A 23,316-nucleotide genomic window follows, 5' to 3' on the forward strand; every position below is an offset into this window, starting at 1 on the left:
CTTCTTTAGAACTTCCCTGTTTCCCTTGAAGGATGCGTTATGGAAAGAAATGGCTCAACTTGAATCCTTTCAAAGGGTCTCCTGTGTGCCAGCCATCAGCCATGCTGACGAGGTAATGGAACTGTCCACAGTGGTGCTGAAACACACTAGGTGCTGCCGCTTGGAAGAAAGAAAAGCAACACACTGATGGCCAGCTGTGAGGAGCTAAGGAAATGACACCCTGACACCCTTTGACTCTCACAGAAGAGTAATCAGTTTAAAACTTTTAGGGGACAACCTGGCAGTATCATAGGCTTAAATAGGCTGCCCTTCTCTGGGAGTGGCCCTTCGGGAATATGTCCCAAATAAAGAGTTGCACATTCAAGAGACATATGTCTAAGGACGTTCACTGCAGCACTGATCACATGTGAGACAAGCCACAGTGTCCTAAATTCTGCCCTTTCCCCTACTCCAGTGGGATGTCTGGATGGACCCTGGGACAGGAGGTCCAAGGCAGCCAGGAAGAGCAGATGAGGTGTGAGAGAAAGAGGAAAAGGGATGTGAATGTAGCAGTTGTTAGGTGAAGAAACAGGAGGCAAGGAGCTATGACCAGGATGGTCCCCCCCTTTCCTTCCTCCCACCCACACTTACTCTTTCCTCCCTCTCTTCTTTAGCATAAATTTCTGTAAGAAGATCTATAAAGATATAGATCAAAGTCTTACCTGCAGTGGTGACCCTTGGGGTGTGGGATTTGGGGGAAGGGAGTTCACTTTTACATTCTACTTTATATATATAGATGTCCAGATCCTTCTATAATAACCATGGATTACTATTTTAACATTAATAAACAAAGATTAAATTAAGATGCAACTTAGAAAGAGCCAGGTGGGGTGGAGTGGAGGCCTCACCAGGTGACGCTCCTGGGTTCTGGTCCTTCGGGAGGGGAGTGCCCTCCAGGGTCAGCTGACTGCTGACTGCTGGCTGTCCATCATGCTCCACCTGGCAGGTGACCTTCACACCTTCCCTGTGGGCCGACGAGTTCACCAGGAGCCAGCTCGACAGGTTATAGGTCCCATCCTTGTTCTCTAGAGGGCTCGAGGCTGTTTCTGTTCGGGACATGTTTCCATTCTCCAACCAGGTCAGCTGTACTTTCTGGGGGTAGAACCTCTCCACCTGGCAGGTGACGTTCACCTGGTTCCCTGGCATGGAGTGTTGCATCATCATCAAGGTGGGCTGAACTGAAACAGCACAGGGCAGAGGCTCTGACCATAGGAATAGACATCACAGGAGAAGGGCTTGATGATGGTAAGCTCCCACCACCACAGCAAGGGAATTACCCAGGATGGAGCCAAACATGCAGTGGGCACTCGAAGCACTGAGCATGGTGCCTAGCACAGAGTAGGCATTTTAAGGACTGGTAGCTTCTATTAGGGTAACAATGAGGAAATCTACAGCATGCAGTTGGAGTATAATAACTGTAGCAAAATTAATAAATCCCAAATAACAGAGTATAGCACAGGGAAGGTTCTCAATAATTATGGTTGCTGTTGGTAAAATAAATGATACTGACAATAAAAGAAATGAAACCACTTAGCACGGCTCTTGGCACATGGCAGGTGGTCAACCAACAGCTGCCAATAAATAAACAATAAGGAAAAGTGCAGAGCCAAGCGCCTGGCCTCTCATGGGTACAGGGGCCAGGGAAGGACAACTAGGAATTAGACTCCAGGCAAGTCAGGCCCTGGAGCAGAACCCGGGTGAGCAGCCTTGTTGGGGTGCGGTTGGGGCAGGTGTGTGGGTCTCTACCTCGGATGAATTCAGACAAGTTGACTGTCCCACGGAGAGGGGTCTGCAAAGTGTCATGGGCCACCTCGCAGATGACCTGGGAGCGGACATCCCCTGGGCTCAGCTGCACCTGGGATTGGCTGGAGATGCTGTAGGAGACACTGTCATCTGGTGGGACCACAGTGGTCTGGAGGGCCGGGAGCACGTTCCCATTTTTGAACCATGTCAAGGTGACATTCCTGGGGGAGAATCCACGGGACTCGCAGGTAAAGGTCACAGCCTGCCCAGGCGTGGCCCTGGCCGAGGAGCTTGAGACCACAGGGATAGAGGGTTTAGCTACAAGAAGGAGCATTTAAAATAGTAAGCAGGATTGCAACAACCGGTAATGAAGCACAAGACACGCGTAAGAATCTTCACCTCTGCTGCTTTTACATCTTTCTATAATGCTGGGAGGGCTGTTGTTCTCCCCACAGTACAGAGGAGGAAGCAAAGGTGCAGAGGAGTAAGAGGTAAGGCCGGGATGGAATTCCAGGCCTGAGTTCAAAGCCCCCTGGTTTTCTTGGCCCCAGGAGATTGCCCCCCAGTGTCTGTGCAGAAACAGGACGACTGAGGCTCCCTCTGTGTTGACTCCTCCCGGCTGGTCTCACCTGGAACCTGAACATTTCAGAGCGAGTGTTCACAGGAGTGGACGCAGGGGAGGAAGGGACATGGGGGGCTGCAGGCAGGCTGGAGCCAGTTTCCCCACCCAGCCCTGCCTGGACCTGGGGGGCCACGTAGCCGGGGCACGTCCCAGTTGGCTCCTCTGTGAATGGGATGGGGGGATGGGATGGGGAATTCCTCCTGCCCATGGTCGCCAAGAGGATGAAATGAGGCGATCCAAGCACTTTTACTTTGAATTGGAACAGGAAGGCTAAATAAAAATAAACAAGCAGAGATCTACCTTTAAGCCACGCAATTTATAGCAAGAGCTCTCCCTGCAGGTACACCTTAATTTACTCCTGTTTTCATTTTCCTACAAATATCCCAGTAGAGCCTAATCTGCACTGACCTCTGAATTCTAAAGGGAGGGGCAAAGGAAAGTTTTTTTGTGAATCTGGGGTCTTCTTTTGGGTCAGTTTGGGTTGAAAATACAGATCACTGAGAGCTGAGAAAGCCAATGACAGTTTATCTCTTCAGGCAGACTAATCACAGAAAAGCACTTCCTGTGCCCTGGGAGCACATGCAAGTCAGAGAAGCAGAAGAGTGAGGGCAGTTTCTCCCTGTAGGCTGTTTCTACAGGAGCTCCTTTGGTGTCTCCAAATGGCTGATTATTTCCCAATATCTTCTATGGCAGCTGTCAACCAGCAAACATCACAAACGTTTGCAATTGTAAATATTTTCCTTGCTTCCTAACACCCATCAACCCCCTTGAGGGCCTGGTCAGGAAGGCATCACGTGACAAATCAAGTCCTAAAATCACCAGCAGCCCAGACGTCCCTGAAAGGATGATGCTGTAACCTGCTACTGTCCTGGTTGTCCAATGCTGGGTTCATGCCCCCATGAGCCCAGCCCTTTGATCCTCCCACCAGTCCTACCAGGGGGTCCGAGAGTGGTCCCCATTGATCACATGAGGCCCAGAGAGGAATGTCGCTGGCCCAGGTTACACCGTGATCAAATGGGGGAGCTGCCCCACACAAGATCTGGTTAATTCTTTCTCTTTCTGAGCCTCAGTGTCTCCTACAAAAGGTGGATAAAAATACCAACCTGGTAAGATTAGAGATGATGATGTAAAACACAGAGCCTGGCATACCGTAGGTGCATAATAAATAACAACTACTATCAAGAAGTTAATATCATCTGCTATCATAGCACCTGGCTGCTACTAGTTCTTAAACTCCATATTTACACTTTAGGCAGTAAGAAGACTAAACAAAAGCATAAAAAACCTACCAAGAGGAGACTCAAATCCTGCTCTTGTAGCTGCCATGAACAAGCCCAAGGAAGCAGCAGCAGAAACCACCAAATGACAATTCTCCCTCTTTTAAAAATAGTCCCTTTAGGAAACAAGTCTGGTAAATTGGTTTTCAAAACACAAACCAGGTCACAGGCATTCTCCAGATTAGCTATTTACAGAAATCTGGCAGCATTTTGAAAGGAGGGAGGGAACAGATTTCATCAGTGACATTTTGGTGTTAAGCCTGGACGAGGGGGGGAGGGGTTCTGAGACTGAACAGAGAGGATTTGTTGGGATTCTGACACCTGTTTAGACACAAACATGGGAATGATGGGGAGGTGCCCCCAGCAGTGAAGCTGGGATCTGAACAGTGCTTCGTCTGCATTGGTTCCCACCTTGGAAGCCACTTCTCAGCCTCAGGAGTGTCCATGGGACAGTGTTCATGCTCACACTCAGCTCCCCAAAGAGCTGTCACCAGCACATGCTATTCCCTAGGAGGTCGGTGTTATCAACAGGTGAGGGTGCTGAGGCCCACGGGTGGAGCGACTTGTCAGCGGCCACACAGCCAGAGCACAGAGCTGGGCCTCTAACCCAGGGCCCGTGGCCTAACCACTGCCTTACCAATACCCAATAATAACCCTAACCCACCACAAAACAGGGCCTGGTACTCATCTTTCCAGTCCTCACAGAACCCCCACATGGTAGCCATGACTAGCCCCATTTCACAGATAGGGAAAGTGAGCTTTCAGGGGAAATCCAGACTTGTCCAAGCTTACACAGCTTTGGGATGGCAGCAAGCATCATTTACTGGAAAGGTTGTTGTGATTACTCACACTTTACAGTTTACAGATGGGGAAAGTGAGGCTCAGCAAGGTCACCTGATTTTCTGAGGCCCTACGCTGTGTGAAATACTTCACACGCGACTCCATTAAGCTCTGCTAAGAGCCCAAGTGCACCCCATTTACAGATGGGAGGCCTGAGGCTAAGTGGCATGAAGGGCATCGAGGGAGGGTTTCCTGAGGCCCCCTAAGCTTTCTCTTGCTCCATCTTCACAAGCCCCAACACTGTCCTCCACCCTCCCGACCCCGTAGGTTCCTGACTTCAAGCAATCACAGGAGGAGTCACCCTGCTACGCCCCAGGCCTGGTTGCCTGTAGCAGCAATAGAGGGAAGATGCCGAGCCCCTGACCACCTGAGTCTAGCCCACAGGGGACCCCAGCACCCCCTAGAGATGCCTTCATCTCAGCATTCCTTCGTCTTCAGGGCCATGATTGTCTCCTGGACCCAAAAGGCCCGTCCTCTTCTATCAAAGCTCTTCTCCAGAGCTTGCTCCTGAGTTGCCCAGTGAAGGCACAACATCATCACGATGGGAGAAAAGCTTCCTCAATGTTCTTATGGAGACATGAGCCTTTTAAGAACAGGTTAACATAACATGAGACATGTGCTGTATCTCAGTGATCTGGAGTATAAAGCAAGCTTCTCTTCCCCTCACGGGAATTTTATTTTTTTAAATGCTTTTTGCAGTAAAACAGAACAATACAAGATTTAGAAAGAAGAGGGTTGGTGCATTTCTCCCCCTTAGACAAACCCCCTGAGGTGTTTTGAGAGCAGGGACGATGAAGGTAGGCTGTTTGGGTTTTAAATTTCAGCTGCTCTCCCTGCCCCTCTCTAAGCCTCAGTGTCCTCATCTGCAAAAGGGGCACAGCACAGCCTGTCCCTCATAGCACTGGTCATTAGGAGTAAATGCCATCCATAACGGTCACTGCTGGGCATGGTCTGACTCACAGTGGCTCCATGCTCCCTTGCCGCCTCCCTCCTTGTCCAGGGTATCCCATAGGAAAAGGGCATGGCAGAGGACTGGCCGCAGGACTGGCAGCTAGCTGGCCTGTCTTGGACATGCCACCTACTAGCTGTGATAGCTTAGGCAAGGGGAAGGGCAGCACCACCTAGACCTTCAGTCCCTGCATCTGTCCTATCTGTAAAGTCAGAATCAGGTCCCCTGCCCAGCCTATGCCCACGGGTTGGGGGCAGAACTGATTGCTAGAACATCAAGGAGGGAAATTTGGCAATATCCATAGAAATAAAAATGCAATGCCCTTCCAGGGGATAGCTCACACTTGTGTAGAAGGACACATACACAAGGTCGTCTTCTGTAGCTTGGCTTTAAAGTCTCAAATGGGAAACAGCTTAAATATGCATCAGTAGGAGGCTGTAAAACAATGTCATATTTCCATACAATGGGGTACTTTGCAGTACCTCTATTTGTACTGATATTCGATGCCTGGTATGGAATGAGGCACCTATTTGAAAGGGGTTTTCCAAACACCAGTGGACCCTCAGGGTTCCAGCTGAGGTCTTCTGCACCTTTGGGAAAGGGATGAGGAGAACTGCTGGCTCCCTGCTTGGAGGTTCACTTCAGTGAGCTTCTACTCAGTGCCTACTGTGCACCAGGGTTTTTGAAGGAAAGAGTTTAGTGCCAGGGCAGTAAGGAGCCTGGCCTGGAATCAGATCTGCATTCTGATCCCTTTTCCATCGATACCTCACCATGGCACCGTGGGCAGGGTGCGTGTCACCTCCTGGCCTCAGGCCCCCATCTCTGAGTGGGGGCTGGGCTGGTGGTGTCTGAAGCTCCTTCACGTGCTGATGTTCCAGGATGTGGAAGGTGTAAGGGGATCCTGGGTCTCTGGTAGAAAAACCCAAATAAGCATCTTCTTTGCTGCCTCACCTGGGGACCCCTGAGTCTCCCACATGGGAGTCCCTTCCCTGGGTGAGGGACGCTGAGGAGGCCCAGCTCAGCTCAGCGCCTCCACTGACTGAGTGGGTGAGTCTGTCCCAGAGCCCACAAGGGATTTCCTGACAGACCCACGGCAAAAGTCAAGTCTTCTATCATCTCCTCCAACCGAACTTAAACAGGGAACCTTTGTCTCTGAGGAATTTCTCCTCAGTGTGATGTATCTGAAGATTAAATCAAGAAACACCCGTCCTCCCCTGACCCTGGCCTGGACTTTCTCCTCACTGCAAGGGAAGAGAACAGAAGCTTCAAGGGAGAAGAGCTTCGTCCTGCTGTGTTCATTCCTGATGCCACAGCATCAAGAGCAGAGCCTGGCTCCAGGAGGCTCCCTGGAAATGTTTGCAGACTAAAGAGAAGACTCCACAATGCAGGGGGGCCCTCTCTGAGGTGAGGTTTTCCCTTGGAACTGGGCAACCACTCAACTTTCAAGGTGTGGGATCAGATTGGAAAAGATCTTTGGAGCAGGCAGCCTAGGATTCCAGACCTTTCTCTATCATTTGTCAGCCAAGGGACCTTGGGCAAACAGCATGAGCTCTCAGGAACTCAACTTCCCTGTTGTAAAAGGGGGTGAAATGCGACCATGAATATAAGAACCTACCACCCCACCTGGGGTGAGTTGTTGCTAAGAGGAGCTTATTATTGATTTGCTGTCACACACCAGGCGACGAAAGAGCCCATGACGTACTCACCACTCACGGACACCCGGGTGCCGGGACCAGACTTATACTCAGTGTCTGGGGTCCCTTTCGTGAACTTCACACAGTAGTAGGTGCCGGTGTCATTTGGGGTGATGTTGCTGATGCGGATGGAAAACTTTGTGTTGTCTGCCTTTGTGGCATCTGCAACCTTTTCTACTCGGGGGAAGTCGCCTCCTTTGAAATCGTAGACTAATTCCCGGCCTGGCCCAGTCCCCCTGAACCACTTGATGGGTCCTGCAGGGCGCAGAGAGGACAGGATGCAGTGCAGAGTGACCGTCTCTCCGGCTTTCACAGACACTGACTTATCAGGCTGCGTCACCTGCAGCTCCTCCTCCTGCCCTGCCACTCCTGGAAGGAAACAGAGCAGTTATTCAGCCTGCCTGGTGCTGTATGTTTTCTTGAGTGCTTATCAATAACTTCATTTGCTGAGTGCAGACCATGAGCTGGGCCCTGTGCTCAACAAGCCACACGTATTAGCTCATTCAATCCTCACAACAAGGAAACTGAGGCACAGAGAGGTTCGGAGTCATGGCAGAGCGCAGGTCAGAACTCTGCCTGAGTGCAGGGTCTGAGTCCTCTCTGGAAGAGCCACAACTGCTCTGGGGTCTAGGGTTCATTTCTGAATTCATGAAGAAGACATGCCCAGGCAACACCCTGGGCAAGGGCTCAGAGGTGCAGGGCAGCGTGGCATGTGTGGGGCTCTCACATGAGGTTAGGTTCTGTTCCAGCCTGGCCAGGAGGCAGGCCCCAACGGGGGAGGCCGTCCTTGGCAGTTTAGGGCTCATTCAGGCTGTGACACAGGGACTTGACACAGGACTTAAAGTAGAAGCACTTGGGTTTGAGTCCTGGCTGGGTGGCTCATGGCTGCATGACCGAGTAATCACTGTGATGACCAAGGACCAAATGGGGACCTCACGAGAGTGCGCTGGTCCAATCACTAGCACACGTGGCTTGAGCACTGCCATCGGTCTAGGCAGGTCTGCCCACTGCTCTCTGAGCTCCTTCATCGTAAAGCAGTTACTATGACCCCATCTGGATGGATGTCTGTGAAGAACAAACGAGCCTTGGCCTGGGACAGTGTCAAATAGAAGAATCTGGTCTTTGGAGTCATCGGGCCTGGCATGAACCCCAGTTCATATTTGACCCTAGTTTATCCATCGGTTTTAAGCCTCAGTTCCCTTACCGACCGGAGGGTGTAACACTGCCTACCCCTCTGCTTTGTCCTGAAAGGAAAATGAGTACACACAGAAGTCCCTGAGTACCGAGCTGGGCCCAGGGGAGTCTCCATTATCATCACATAGATACATTATTTATATATTTTATTATATATTCTCCCACTAGGATGTAAGATCCACCAGAGATTATTTCCAACCTCCTGCCTAGAAGAGTCTCTGGCACCCACTAGGCCTTCAATAAATATGTCAAAGGCAGTAATGAATAAATGAATGAACGAATGAATGAATGAATTGAATGAGGGGCCCCTGGCAAATCCCCACTCTGGCCTCCTTTGCATCCGTTACTAGAGCTCTATTGGCATATCCAGGAGGAGGACAAGCTGGGGTCAGGCTGAGCCTGGCTCACCGATCGCACAAGTGGCAGGTATTATTATCCTTATCAATAGCAGCACACGGCTGTGAGTCAGCAGCTGGTGAGGAAAGAGCGTGTGAGCGAGAGGAGCTGGGAGTCAGGCGAGCGGCTCGTCGGAGCAGGGCTATTCTCGTGGTGCAGCCGGAGGCCTGTAATCACACCCCAAGCAGGCGACAATAAAATCTGGAGTTGTGTAGGGCTGGATCTCTTTTTTTTTAGCTCTTCTTGAGCTCACCAACTGCAGCCAGATTTAGGCAGCTTAATTAATTAGCTAGTGTTTATAAAGTGTTTGAAGAATTTTTAAAGTGCGACACAAGTGCCAAATATTATTTTAATCTGGGTATTATGTGTTTTTTTCCCCAACAGAGTCTCTTTCTTTTCTCTCTCTCTCTTCCCCTTACCACCCCTCTCTTTCTTTTCATTTCTTTTCCTTCTCTTTCCCTCTGCAGGTCCTGTTCTGGGAATTGGGCTTGTTAAAATTCGCTCCTGAGGTTCTGGGCCTGGGGTGATCCTGCTGGCATCACTGACAACACCGTCCCCTGCTCTTTCCTGCCCTCCTGGCAGGAGAGCGACCGTCCAGGGGCCTGAAACATCTCCAGAGGTGGGGGGAGCTGAGCAGGCGTTCTCCTGCTGCTGGAAACTGGAACATCCTTTTGGGAAATAGTTTGGCAGGATGTACCAAAGGTGTGAATACTACAAAGCAGCCTTCAGCCAGGCTATTCCACTTCTGGGACTTCACCTGAGGGCATAATCCAAATATGGGGCAAGTAGTCTTTCTGCTAATGATCTTCAACAAACTGGGGAAAAAATCCACAAGGCAATGATAGGGCTTGGTTAAATGAATTACAACCTCTTGTCTGCATGGAACTGCAAGAAGCAGAAAAGGCCACCACCATGGAAACCATGCTAATATGGCAATTTTTTATTGTGTAATTTTAATACTGTTCCTACGAAAATAAGCATGTTCATTGCAAAGCATTTAGAGAAAACAAAAAAGTACAAAAACAAACTACAGTTATCTCTTCTACATTGCAGGGGGGTTTCCCTGCACTTTTTTTTTGGCCCTCCCTTCATCCCAGATGAGCAGTCTGAGTTTTTTTCTTTTTCTTTTATGTGTGTTTAGAATACCCTATAGTAAAATTTCAGTTACGTATTTGGTGATAGGCAATATTATACAATACTATACATATAGTGTATGCATTTCTGAGTTTCTAAACTTCTTCTTGTTATCTGCTGGTCTTCATATGTCGACTGTGGCTTCTGCAAAACTCCCAGAAAATTCCCATTTAATTTCTTACACTGACCTGTGATATACTGAAACTGCAATGTGATGTGGAAGGGATAACTGTAATCTCATATATCATCAAAGATAACCACCACCAACATAGTTAAAATATGAGTGAATAAAAACAATATAAAACCATACCTCCAGGTAACTAAGGAAATGTGCATTTAGCTTTATTCATGAAAGTGTTCTTACAAAAATGAAAAACTGGAAACAACCTAAGGTCCAAGGAACAGAGGCTGGTTGATCCCATTTTGGTGAAGCCACATAATGGCCAAATCTACAGCCATGAAACATGATGATGTACAATTATAATTATGAACATGGAATTATAAGAATAGAAGTGATATAGTCAGTGTGATCCCAAACTTCCAGTTTTGAAAAAAAGAAACATGTATATGACACTGAGTATTAGTAGTTATTAATTTTTAGTGGTAGATTTACAAAGAATTTTGCTTTGGTTTATATTTTCTGTTTTTCTTTTTAAACAAAGCATGCTGCATAACTTGTACAATAAAAAAGAAAACTGTACTTTCAGTAGGATGACTTTGTTAACTAAAATACATATATACATATATATATAAACAAACTGCCAGGTATTACAGCTGTAATACACAACTCTTCAGAGCATGAATCTAAAATTGATGAGGTTGTACTTTTTTTACCCTTTTACTTTAGGGTGTTTTTTTTTTCTTTCAGATTTTCTTAAATAGATGAACGTTAAAGATTTTTTATAGTAACTCATTTCATTTTTAAAAGTCTACACATATAATATGTATGTTATGTATGTGTTGTTGGAATTACCCTTCCTCTGGAGATTTTATCTGGTTTTTCACTGTTATTTCCTCAGTTCCAGATAATAAATACTTGGCGCAGAGTAGATTCTCAATAAATATTTGCTGAGTGACTAATCAACTGAACGATAAACATCACAATGTTTCAGTGTGTTACCTCTGGGAAATGGGAGAAGGGCATGTTTTAAACAATATACTTAAGTCTTTCATCGGTTTCTTTTCTTTTTTTTTTTTTTTTTTTTGCAGTGAACATTTATTACTTTGGGGAAAAAAAACTAATGAATTAAAACATGTGAGTAAGTTTTCTGAAGGGAGAAACCAGGCCAGTGGGTGGTACCTGCAACTCAGCATCAGCAGGGGCTGGGAGTGCACAGCATTGCGGCCACTGATAATTACTGAATTCCCACTGTGTGCCAGGGACTGAGCAAAGGGCTGCAGAGCAGCTACGGAACCCGCCCTCATGGAGCCTGCAACTAGCAGCGAAATATATTTTGGAGAAATAACTCAAGTAATAACATTTGGAGCAAACACCAGCCCCCTTAGCTGTGCGTGGCTCCCGCTGGTGTCCCTGAGGCCATCTCCTGCCCTCGCCCTGTGGCCCATTTGCTCCCAACACCCAGTCTCCTTTCTCTTCCTGTTAGGCCAAGGAGGGCGTGATCATCTGGGTCGAATGCTGCCAAGAGATGCAGTAAGATGGGGCTGAGAGTTGACCATCAGTCTTGGAAAAATGTTATTTATTTTTTCATGCTTTTTCTAATAGGAAAAACAACTTAACTTAGAACCCAACTTGCTGGGAGGATGACAGGCCACCATGACCCCAGGGTGTCATTCCTCCAGGAACTGCCTCTTCTGGGGCCAAGACTCAGCTTGCCCAGACCCAGAGCTCACTGCCATCCACAAGGGCCCAGCCCTGGAAGCAGTGGGCAGCAAGGTGACAAGTGAAGGGGTTCACAGGGCTGGGGGCCCAGGAAGGAAAGGCTGCTATTGTGGGCACCAAAGAACAGGACAGAAGCCACCCTCCAGGTTTCCACAAATGCAAGGGAGCCCATGGCTGGAGCTAGGCACTGCCCAGGGCTTGGCATCTAGGGGGCTTGGGTGACACCTCCTCCCGGCCCCATGGGAGGGGCAGCTTGGCGTCCCCCCTTCCCTGACCAGTCATTATTCACCATCCGCAAGGGTCTGGAGGCTTACTGTCCCCTTCCCTTAGAACACCACCTCATCGGGGGACACCTTTGGTAGCTTTTGGGTTGTGATTTAATGACTGGGTACAAGAGTGTGCAGCGCAGAAGTGTTTACAAAAGAACATGTGAACATGAGCTGTTGAGTGTGCACAAGAGTACGCAAGGGTGAGAGCAGGTGGGAGAGTATGTACATATGTGCATGAGTGTGCAGCACACACATGTATGCACAGGTGGGCACGAGGAGGCATGTGTGTGTGTAAGTATGTGGACCACATGGTGAACGTGTACAGAAGTATGTAGAATTGCAGCACGGAAGTGCGTGTGGCCAAATGGGGTGAGTAAACAGAGCATGAGGGAGTGTGACTTGTGTGTAGGACAGTGTCTAATTGTGGGTAGAATGGGCGTGTGTGAGCACAGCAGTGGGACTGAGAAGGCATGTGGGAGTGTATTTGCCCAAGGGTGTGAAAACGTGCACATGAAGGTGAGTGTGGGAGACCGTGATGTGTACGTGAGCATGCATAGGTGTGAGGAGGTAGAGTGAGTGTTTAGAGGGTGTGTGTGCGAGGCAGGCGTACCCTGGGAGTGGCTGTACATGTAAGGATGAGTGTGGGAGCATGCACCCAGATAAGCCCTGGGAGCGGGTTAGCCTGGGAATGGGCGAACCCAGCACCCTGAGGGATGGCTTCGGCTACCCACCTGGACAGTAGGTCATCCCTGGGAGCAGTCTGCTGGCACCGGATAGACCCACGAGGCAGACACCCCAGGTGCTGCAGCAAAGCTCCCCTGTGTATTGGGGTGCACTTAGCCTGGCAAATAAGGTGATTCTGGGTCAGGGGCCAGGGCACTCTCTGCCACACCTACTCCAAGCAACTCTGAGAACTGGGCACTAAGCCACATTCTTGAGGGAAGGGGCAGACCCTCCCTGTAACAGGTAAATTCCTAAAGTAGCCAAGACAGAACAAAGCTCAGGCTCTGGGGTCAGAAGGCCTGGATTTACAATCCGACACAGCAGTGGGGTGACGTGGTAAAGACTGTTTTCCCTACACCTCTCTTTCCTCACCTTAAAAACGGGACGCCACCTCTTCCTTCCTAAGGCCGGATGCTCAGTGGTTAGGAGTTCGGGCCTGGGAACCGTACATCTCCTGTAATTTCTATTTCTCCACGTCCCACAACCCATCTGCTAGTGGATCCTGCCGGCTCAACTTTCGGGATCTGCCAGACTCTGACCTCTTTTTACCATCTCTGCTGTACTAGCACCCCCTCCCCTGGATCCTTACTGCAGCTTCTGAACTGGCCCCCCTGCCTCCATCTCGCCCACCTGTAGCCAGAGGAGTTTCTAAAACTTGGGCCAGGTAACATTCCTCTTTGCTCAAAACTGTTCTGCGGCCCTCACCTCACTCAGAGTGAGAACCAGAATTCTTAGAGCAGCCACAAAGCCCACAAGGTCCTCAACTATGCCAGATTCTCCACTCACCTCAGGGCCTTTGCACTTGTCCCTTAGATATCTACACAGCCGGCTCCCTCGCCTGCTTCAGGTCTGAGAGGACTTCCCTGCCATCCAGTAAAACACTACCCCTCTCTGTGCCCCTTGTCCTGATTAATCTTGCCATGTATCACCCACCGTATTATGTATTTACTTGTTAATATCTTTAGTACCCATCTTCCCAGCCTAGACTTATTTTTTAAGCTCCGTGATAGTGGGGGCTTAGTTCTATTCCCTGCAGTATCCCTCAAGCTTAGACTAGTGCCTGGCATTTATTGCGTGAATATTTTGGTTTGAAGTCTAGCCCTGCCACCCATGAGACTCCGGGAAATGTTTCCTCTGAACCTCTGGTTCCTCATCTGTAGAATGGGGATGATAACAACAATAATAATAATAGGTTTGTTCTGAGGATGAAATGGGTTAATGCATGAAATGGGCCTGGCACAGAGTAAGCCCTCAATACAATATAGCTGTCACCATGCAGCCAGGTATTTAAGGATGAAGGGGATGTCAGATTCTGACAGCCTTAAGCACGAGAGGCTGTGGATTCTCTCCAAGGCAGAGCCAGTCCTGCCCCATCATATACTCGCGATCACTCTGGGGTGATCTGAAAATGCTGTGGCAAGGAGGCCAGAGAGGCAGGGAGGAATGGGAGCCCTGGTGAACCGTTACTGGGCTTAACCAGATCCTGGAGTGACGAAGCAACACTTGCAGTGTGGCCCTGTTTGCAAAGCGGCAAGAAAAGAATTGCAAATTTGCATGTGCCATAAATGCCTTTTGTACTTAACAGGCCTCGAAGGACCAAAAGAAGCTGGGAGAGCACCCAGAGGATGCTAACACCCACCATCCACTGGGCTTGTTCCTGCAACAACCTAAGGTTACCTTCTGTCCAAGCTCCCCATTTTGCAGAGGGAGAAACTGAGGCTGGGAGAGGGTGAGAGCCCAGGTGGGTCTCCTTCCAACTTCTAGGCGCCAACTGTTGCTGCAGGCCAGCTTCTGGTGCTGCACAGCAGTGCCCACCTCAGCATGCTGAGTGCACGGGGCCAGATAATGGGACTCCACGCTCAGCCCTCACAGTGCTCCTATCACCACGCCCTCCTGAAGACAAGGAAACTGAGGTCTGGAGACGCAGGTAAGTGGCAGAGCCAGGATTCAAACGCAGAAGCCTGGCATCGATCAGAGCTTTTCCCTACAAACAGGGTCCCCTCCAGCTCAGGCTGCCAAGGAGGCACACTGGCATTTCCTCAGCCAAGATAAAGGCCCCCTTAAAAGCAACCCACATTTATTAAACATTTGCCAAGGTTTCAGCACACTCTGCCACCGACAGCAGTCTTTGGATAGGATTTTTCCCCAAGCCAATACTATCTACTGATTTTTTTTATAGAGTTTTTTTGCAGCTGAAAAAATACCTTCCATGGTTCTTAGTTCCCTTAGCCCTCGACAGTCCCCATGTAGAAGGAAAGAGTGACAGCTTTTCCATTTTGTAGATGGGGAAACCCAAGTTCAGAGTGGGGAAGAGATTTGCTCAGGAGCACAGCGGTAAGCAGCACCTGCTGGATGTGAACTCAGGAATGTTCCCCGAGGCCGGTGCCCTCTCTGCTGTCTCCCCTGAAAGAGGGAGTTGGGGGAATCATCAGGAGGAGGGGTGAGAGGGCAACTGGGCTGGATCATCAACACCAGAAAGGAATGGCAGAGAGCCATCAAGCTGAGCCTCCACTTCACATAGGGGGAAACTGAGGCTGAGAGCGGCAGAGTAGTTTTCAGGTCTCCTGGCTGGTAAATGATGGAGCAGGGACTCCACCCGCTCTTTAAAGCCCAGACCATAAAATGGCAGTAACAAAATAACAACGGTAATAGTAATGATGGCCAAGGAACACTAAGCTCCGCCTCTGCTGCGAGCATGACAGGCCTCACCTGACCTCCACGGTGACCCAGCAGGGCAGTGCTGTCACCACTCCCATTCCAGGGAGGGAAAGACAGAGGCTCAGGGAGGCGTGGCCAAGGTCACAGGGCCAGCAAGTGGTCTGATCCCAGTACCTGTACCCTAACCCCCCATGCCACACGGCCACTTGCAGCAGTGACCTCTGAGGGCAGGCTGACCCCAGGTTGGGGCCTCCAAATCAAACCGTGGAGAAGAGAGTGGAGCACTGGCTGTGTCATGCTTGGGTGTGCACAGCACTGCTCAATGATTGCGGCTCCTAAACTGGGGCAAGCTGGGTTCTAAGTACAAGGTCTGGGATTTCTTGGCTGCCTCTTTCATCTGATCTTGCACGGATGTTTTTGGGCCCCCTGGTATTTCGGGGCTCCTATGGCTGTCCGATGGGCAAGGATTTCACCAACCCGGTAGGGGTGGGCATGGCTAGGGCCCGGGTTCTGCTTTTGGACAAGGGGTACTGCATGCGTGACCTGATGACTCCGAGCCTCCTCTGTAAAAGGGGGATTTCAGCACCCACCAGTCCATGTTACCCCACCTCCTGGTTGCCAGGCACTGTGCTGAGGTCCTGGGAGGCCAGCAGCAAATAAGCTGGACACAGCCCCTCTCTCCTGTAGCTTTTATTCTAGTGGGAGAGAGAGGACTGAAATAATGAAACACACAAACATGCAAATGGCTAGAAGTGCTCAGAAGCACAGAAGTTTGGTGCCATGATAGAGAATAACAAAGGGGGTAGTAAGTAGGGAAGGCTTCCCTGCGGAGATGACCTTACAGCTGAGAGAAACAAAGACGGTCAGGGAAGGTGCTCCAGGGGGAGAGAAGAGCTAGTGCAAAGGCCCGGAAGTGGGAAAGAAGCTGGTGCATGTGGGGGCTGAGGCCCACCAGGAGAGGAGTGTGGTACGAGATGAGGATGAAGAGAGAGATGGGGTCCAGAAAATACCATGCCCCGCTGGCCATGGCATGGGGTTTGAGTTTGCTCTAAGTGCAGTGGGAACCACTGAAAGTTTCTGAGCAGGTCCTAAGATGATTTGATTCGCTTCACCTGCTATGGGGCTGAGAGATGGAAGGGGTTAAGGGTGGATGTAGGAAAGCCAGTGATAAGGATGTTGCAGCAGCCAGGGGCTGGATGCCAATCCTAGCTCTGCACTTAGAAGCTGTGCAACCTTGGGCAAGTCACTTCACCTCTCTGTGTCTCAGTTTGTTCATCTGTCCAAGAGGTATAATAATAGTTCCCATCTCACGGAATGGTGGTGAGAATTGAATGAGATAATGCATAGAGAAATTATCTCAGCCAGGCCTGGCATGCTCAGTGAACAAGATCCTACTTGGTCTGGCCTGATAGCCCTCCCAAACCCTCACCCATCTCTCTGCACTCCAGCCACACTGGCTGCCTTGCTATGCCTGCAAAATACTAAGCTCATTTTGGCTTCCGGGCCTTTGCACTTGCTGCTCCTTTTGCCTGGAATGCTCTTCCCCTGATATTCCCATGGCTGCTCCGTCAGTTTTACTCGAGCCTCCGCTCCTCCTTCTGTCTCCACCCCTCCCTCTTCTATTCCCTCAACCTGCTTGAGTTTTCTTCCCAGCACTTCCTTCCACATGATGTGATTTGTTTACTTGAGTTTGTTTTCTTTTCCCCACTAGAATGCCAGCAGGTGTTTTTGTCTCTCATGTCCATGGTTACAACCTCAGCACCTAGCACCAACCCCAGCACATAGTAGATACTCAAAAATCTTTGTCAAAAGGATATTTGTAATTAAAATGACCATGGTAAGAATGGCCAAGTCATTATAAGTAAACTGAGACTCAGACCCAGCTTTAACTTTCACTGGTTGTGTGGCCTTGGGAGAAATCCAATCTGGTTTTGAGAACTCTCAGTTTCTGTGTATAAAATGGGGATGAAAGACCCTACGCCTTTTGGCTCATTGTGAGGATTAGATAATGACACACATCGAGAGATGCACATTAGAAGACTGCGAGGTGAAATGGCCCATGATGTCTAGCATTCGCTTTGTAATACTCCCCCACCACACCCTGGGCAAAGGGAGGAGCAGGGAAATAAGGATGTCAGTGTTGCTCTCGGTGTCGAAGCTAGGGTTCCTTATACCATTATTCCTAATTTTCCATGTTTGAATTTTCCAAAATAGAAAGCAAGGGAAGCAATAACGTGTTCAAAGCTCGGCCTGCTTGGCGTACAGCGGGGCTCAGTGGGCACTATTTCCTTCCTTGGGCTCCATTTCTGGAGGACACTGTCAGCTTGAAGAACGGGGCAGCCCTGGCTGCCCCCACCCCCGGTCCAGCCGCCTCTCCTGGCTGGGAGGCCCATGGCTCACTCCTCCATTCCAGTCCCCTCCTGATATGCACACCTGATCTCCTTCAGCTCCCGGCGGCAATCGACAGCCATCTAACACCCCGAGTCCCCAAAAGGATGTGCCAGGAAATCTTACAGACACAAAGAACCAATTCTACAGCATTTCCAACCTCCACCTCAGCTGTTCCGCATCCCTCTGAAGGCCTGGCCAGGCATCTGGCAGGGAAAATGCATCTTGCAGAGGGCTCCATCTGAAGTCCCGCCCCAGGAATGCCTGAAGTTAGGAAAGCAGCTTCAGCTGTGAAAATAGAGGCTTCCTTCTCCAGCATGGGGACGGAAACTCATCCTGTTTCCTGGGAGGCCGCCCCCACCTCCCAGGAGCATATTGTTGATTGACAGAAATATGAGAGAAGCACCAAGAGAGTGAGATGCCAGCACCTCTGGGCCTCAGCTTCCTTGCCTAAGTGCTACCTAAGGAATGGGGATGCAGCAGTTAACATGGGCTCTGCAATCAGAATGATCTGGGACCCCAGCCCAACTCTGCCACTTGCTGTGTAGCCTTGAGCAAATCGCTTGGCCTCTCTGAGACTGTTTCCTCACTGGTCAAATGGGTCCGGGGTAATTGTGAGTGCCACTGGGATCCTGCTGGCCAAATGCTGAGCCCCGCAAAGGCCCAGAAATGATGGTCCTGTTATTATTACTGTAGCATTTTCTTATGGAATTCAGGATGCTGTCAGATTTCTGGCTTTAATGGTGGGAACTTCTAGCAAAGCCTTGGCCTGGACTGCAGGAGACCTGGCATTCCACCCAGGCCCTTTTTTCTTGGAGGCACAGTGAGGCCGGCTGGAGAGAATGGATCTCTCTCTCATCGGTCCTCTCCCCCCACTCCTCCCCCAGCTTTGCAGGTTTGGGAATCCATCCTTCCAGACCTGTTGGTTTGGACAGAGACATGCAGAGGCAGTCTGTGCCCACAGCACTCAGTCCCAGGAACAATTTTAAGCTGATGCTCTAGCTGGGTTTTGCTGCCCTTCTCCATTTCCCAGCAGGATAAATTTTCCAGGGAAACCCCACGCCAAACACCATCCACTCAGCTAAGAGTTTTTGTTGTTGGTTTTTTTTCTTTAGAGCATCCATTGAGGAGGTGTGCTAGGTGCTTCATGAGTCCCAATTTTATAGATTTGGAAATCAAGATAAAATAAAATGATGATTATAATACTGGCTACTATGTATTGAACACTTATTACATGCCAGACATGGCTTCAAGCTTTACATGTGTATTAATTAACTCAATCTTTGAAACACAATTGTTAATATCTTTCCTCTTTCATAGATGAGGAAAGTGAGGTGCAGAGAAGTTGAGTAAATTTTCCCAGGGTTCTGGCTCCATGCCCCAGCCTTAGCACAGGCTGTGTTGTCTTCACACAGGGAGGCTAAATGGCTTTCTAAAGTGGCAGAACCGTGACATGAACCAGCTGTTAGGGTTAACGTATGAAACACAGAGATGGGAAGCGGACTTGGCCCAGTGGTTAGGACGTCCGTCTACCACATGGGAGGTCCACGGTTCAAACCCAGGGCCTCCTTGACCCATGTGGAGTTGGCCCATGCGCAGTGCTGATGCGCACAAGGAGTGCCGTGCCACACAGGGGTGTCCCCTGTGTAGGGGAGCCCCCACACGTGAGGAGTGCGCCCTGTAAGGAGAGCCACCCAGTGCAAAAGAAAGTGCAGCCTGCCCAGGAATGGTGCCACACACACGGAGAGCTGACACAGCAAGATGACGCAACAAAAAGAAACACAGATTCCTGTGCCGCCGACAACAACAGAAGCGGACAAAGAAGATGACGCAGCAAATAGACACAGAGAACAGACAACTGGGGTGGGGGTGGGAAGGGGAGAGAAATAAATAAATAAATCTTTAAAAAAAAAAAAAAGAAACACAGAGAGTAATAAGCAGTTCAGGCAGGGGGACAAAATACTGTGCGTGGAGGAGGGGCCAGAGGAGGAAGAAATCCCTTGGAGCAGGAGGCAGTGGTGCAGGTTGAATTTTGAAGAAAGAGAAGAAAAGGAGGTCCAGGGGAAAGGCATTTCTATTTCTGATGCAGGAGAGCTTAGGCCAAAGGCTTGGTGCTGGGAAGGGGAATGTGTCTAGCTGAGAACACCAAACTTGGGCAGGCCATGTGCTAATGTTATGCAAACCAAAGGCCTCTTGTTCCTGTAAGTTTGGGGCTCACTGGAGCAAACTGGTCCAGCTTGGGATTCTACGTCGTGGGACTTTTTGGGGTCTTTAAAGTATGAGGGTGTGGTGTGTGGCCAAGAAAGCTTTGGCCAGCAGGGAGGAAGCCTCTATCCTGCATCGCCTCAACAGGTCAGCTCTTTGGGAAACATGTGCCTTGAAATAAGCTCTGTCAGCAAGAGAGACTAGGCCCTACTCCAGGGTTTGATGGCTTTTTTGTTGTTTTTTTTTTAAAGAAAACTTGGACCCACTCAACAGTTTTGAGCAAGGGAGTGATATGATCTGAATTGTGTTGACAGGCCAGAAGTATGAGCACATTTAAAAAGAGAGAAGAAAAAAATCCTGCTGTCAGTCCGAGGCTACAAATAAAAAAATAACCTGTCGCAGGGAGCCATTGGAAGCAGTGTGCGAGTACGTGTGGGATCCGCACGACACTTTTAGACTCCCTTCCTCTCGTACACCCCCTCTCCATCTGTCACAAAGGGCACCAGGAAGACGCAACAAGGAGTCTTCCAGCTCTGGGGGCTCCAGAGCTCGGCAGCCCAGATGGGGGGCTCCTAGGGGGAGCTGTATCGCTCCCCACGAGTTGTCACTTGGGCCGGCCAAGGGGCTGTCAGTAGTCCCATCTCAGAGGGGCTTTCCAAGAAATGACCATGATGTAGTAAAAATCTTCTGCCCTAAGAAGGAGCCCCTCTACCAACCCTCCTAAGGCTGCAGGGGGCTCCTCTGGCCCGGGGACCCCACACACTCCACTTCATGAAGTGAGCTTGAGTGAGTCACTGAACTCCTTCCCTCAGAGCCCACTTAGCAAGGCCTGGATTCAAAATCCGGGCTCCCAACCACTTGCTCCTTGGCAAAGGTACTCCCTCTGGTTTTGGTCCTCGATATACCTCATCTGCTAAATGGGATGACAGCCAACTCATGGTTTGCTTTGCCGATTAATGACATTATGCAGAGAAAAGTGTCAGCACAGCCTGGCATGCAGTTGACTTTCACCGAACAGTGGTCCTCCTGTCTCTCAACACATGGTTCACATTAAGACTTTGCACATGTTGAATGGCTGCGAGAAAAGGAATGAATCACCCCACGAGTCTCCGTGGGGTTGGTAAAGGAATAATTAGTGGCCAGAAAGTACCCAGAAAACACCACGGCTTTAAAGGACCTTTCGACAGCCTGAGCATGTTGAGGACAAAGCCCCCCACCCCCTTCTCTTCTTACGAAAAAGGAAGTGAGAGTACATTTACCACTTAGGGAAGCACATTCGAGCCAGAAGTATGCCACCCTGTTACAAGAAAGGTCAGAGAGGTTCACCAGATGACCCAGCTGCCCCCTGAAGTCTGAACCCCAGCTCAGCCTGCTTCCTCCAAGCTGGAGCAAAGGAGTGAATAGGGGCTCGTCTGAGGTCTGTGGGGGAGGTGACATGCAGGGTCATGGTGCTGGCTGCAGCCCCCGATGCACCTGCAGGTGCGGCTGCATCAGGCTGCTCAGGAGTCCCCACGTCCTGGGACTCACCCTGCCCTATTCTCAGATTCTCCCACAGCACAGCTGTCATAGAAAACAGGCCTCCCGTTCGCCCCAAGAACACAAGTTAGTGACTTCACCGGCATCTTTTAAAAATTTCCCTTTTGCAATGTTGGCACTGACAACAGTGTTTGCAAAGTTCTTTCCCTGCCTCCCCCAATCAGTATAATTCACATGATCACCCCCCTCCACCCGGTGATCATGTGAAGCCACAGAATCACGTGACCCCCTCCCAGACTGACAGCTCTGCCTGAGACACTAGTAGTCATTCAATCCGAAGCTGCCTTCCTAAGCCTGACATTTGAGTTTCTCACTTGAACAAATCCATTTTCTTAGAAAATTGGACAACTGCCTTCTTCTACCTTCCAACCCTTCTGGCCTGCCTCTCTTCTGCTTTGTCATAAATTCCATGCCTGGAGCAACTGAGGGAGGGGTCTAGAGTCCTATCCTTCAAGTGAATTCCATGTCCGGACCCGCAGTGTGACCACAGGACCCCGGAGAAAATAGAGTGAAGGATGCCGAGAAGCTTGAGCTCTGACAGTGACGCCCCATCCTTTCCCTGCCACCATCAACTAAGGAATTCATTCTTACCTCCTAAGATTTATTTATTTCAAAGTTAATCTTGGCCCCTCTGCTGCTCCCACTTTTTCAGGCTATTGATGCTGAATGGATTGGAACGGAAGTTTTATGGCCTAATCTTTACCATTTTATAGATTGTTTTTATAGGCAAAAGAGGGAGATTTGCTCCCATGAAGAAGACTGGCGTTCCCAGCCATGCCTGAAAAAGGCAGGCTGCCCATAGGAACGCTTGCTAATTGGTGTCACTGCTCATTTGCCAAGGACTGAGCCACAGGGTCCTAGGTGGGGAAGAGTCTGGATCACGCATTTAGAACTTAGCTTGGGCCCAGTTCCCTTCTTCAGGAAAACTGAGCACTGGTGAGGGCAGCTCAGGTATTCCCAGGCCAGGAAGGGTGGGAAGGCTGGAGCTCGGACTTTTGCAGGGTACAAATGGCTGGCTCGGGCAGGAAGGAGCAGATTGGAGGTGCCACTCACCAGGGAGAAAACAGTGCTTCCTTCTACCCAGCAAGGACCTAACCGTAACAGAAAGAACTGGGGACGAGAACTGGGGGAGAGGAGGGTTGTGCCTGTGTGGATTCCCTGGTTCAGGGGATCTGCAGGGTGGAGAGAAGCTGCTGTCCCCCTTCACTCCTCCCTCCACCCACTCTGTTAGTTTCCCCTTTCGCACTGCTATCAGATGGGTACCAGTCTCTAGGCAAATGCAAAAGGTGGGGGTTGGATTCCAAGCTCCCCATTCTTCACCCCCACCTCTTTCTCTGCTCCCCACGCTGACCCAGGAGACCCACAGTTTTGCAAAACCCCTTTAAGAAACGGGACTCCTGAATGGTGACCTCACTCCTTGGCTCCAGCATACACAGTAGCTCGAGCCTGCCTGCTGGCTACAGCCAGGTGTTAGATGTAAGCCAATAAAACGACATGCTTTCAGAGCCACAGGTAAGGGCCCCACAGAGCACCTGCGCTGCAGGGAGCTGCCTAGGAGCCAGGGGGGAGGCAGGAGGGAGTGTGGAACCAGGAGAGTGGCGGGAAGGGAAAGCAGCACGGAGCACAAGCATCCATCCGCAGGCTTTAGCAATCACAGGGACAATCCACCGTGTTTTCACATTAGGCCCTGCTGTTCGCAGCAGCTCACCCCAGGGTAACCACAGCCTCCCTTGCTCCCTCTTTCTCTCCCTCTCCCCCCATAAGCCGTAGCTGTTTACTCTGCGCACCATGCAGAGCGCACTCTCTTCT

General features: G+C 49.9%; 1 protein-coding gene across 6 annotated transcripts in view; it reads right to left on the bottom strand.

Moving 5' to 3' along the window:
• LOC101412776 (tyrosine-protein phosphatase non-receptor type substrate 1) overlaps window positions 1-23,316 on the bottom strand; it is a 41,599-nt gene that overhangs the window by 16,265 nt on the left and 2,018 nt on the right. For all 6 annotated transcript variants that reach the window (XM_012518849.4, XM_012518848.3, XM_058286817.2 and 3 more), the window contains exons 3-5: window positions 7,177-7,533; window positions 1,786-2,100; window positions 888-1,217 (exon numbers count right to left, since the gene is read on the bottom strand). In XM_012518849.4, coding sequence (XP_012374303.1) covers window positions 888-1,217; window positions 1,786-2,100; window positions 7,177-7,533 — 1,002 coding nt within the window. The remainder of the gene's footprint in view (window positions 1-887; window positions 1,218-1,785; window positions 2,101-7,176; window positions 7,534-23,316) is intronic.

This window comes from Dasypus novemcinctus, chromosome 24 (genome assembly GCF_030445035.2).
Source record: "Dasypus novemcinctus isolate mDasNov1 chromosome 24, mDasNov1.1.hap2, whole genome shotgun sequence".
Lineage (NCBI taxonomy): Eukaryota > Metazoa > Chordata > Mammalia > Cingulata > Dasypodidae > Dasypus > Dasypus novemcinctus.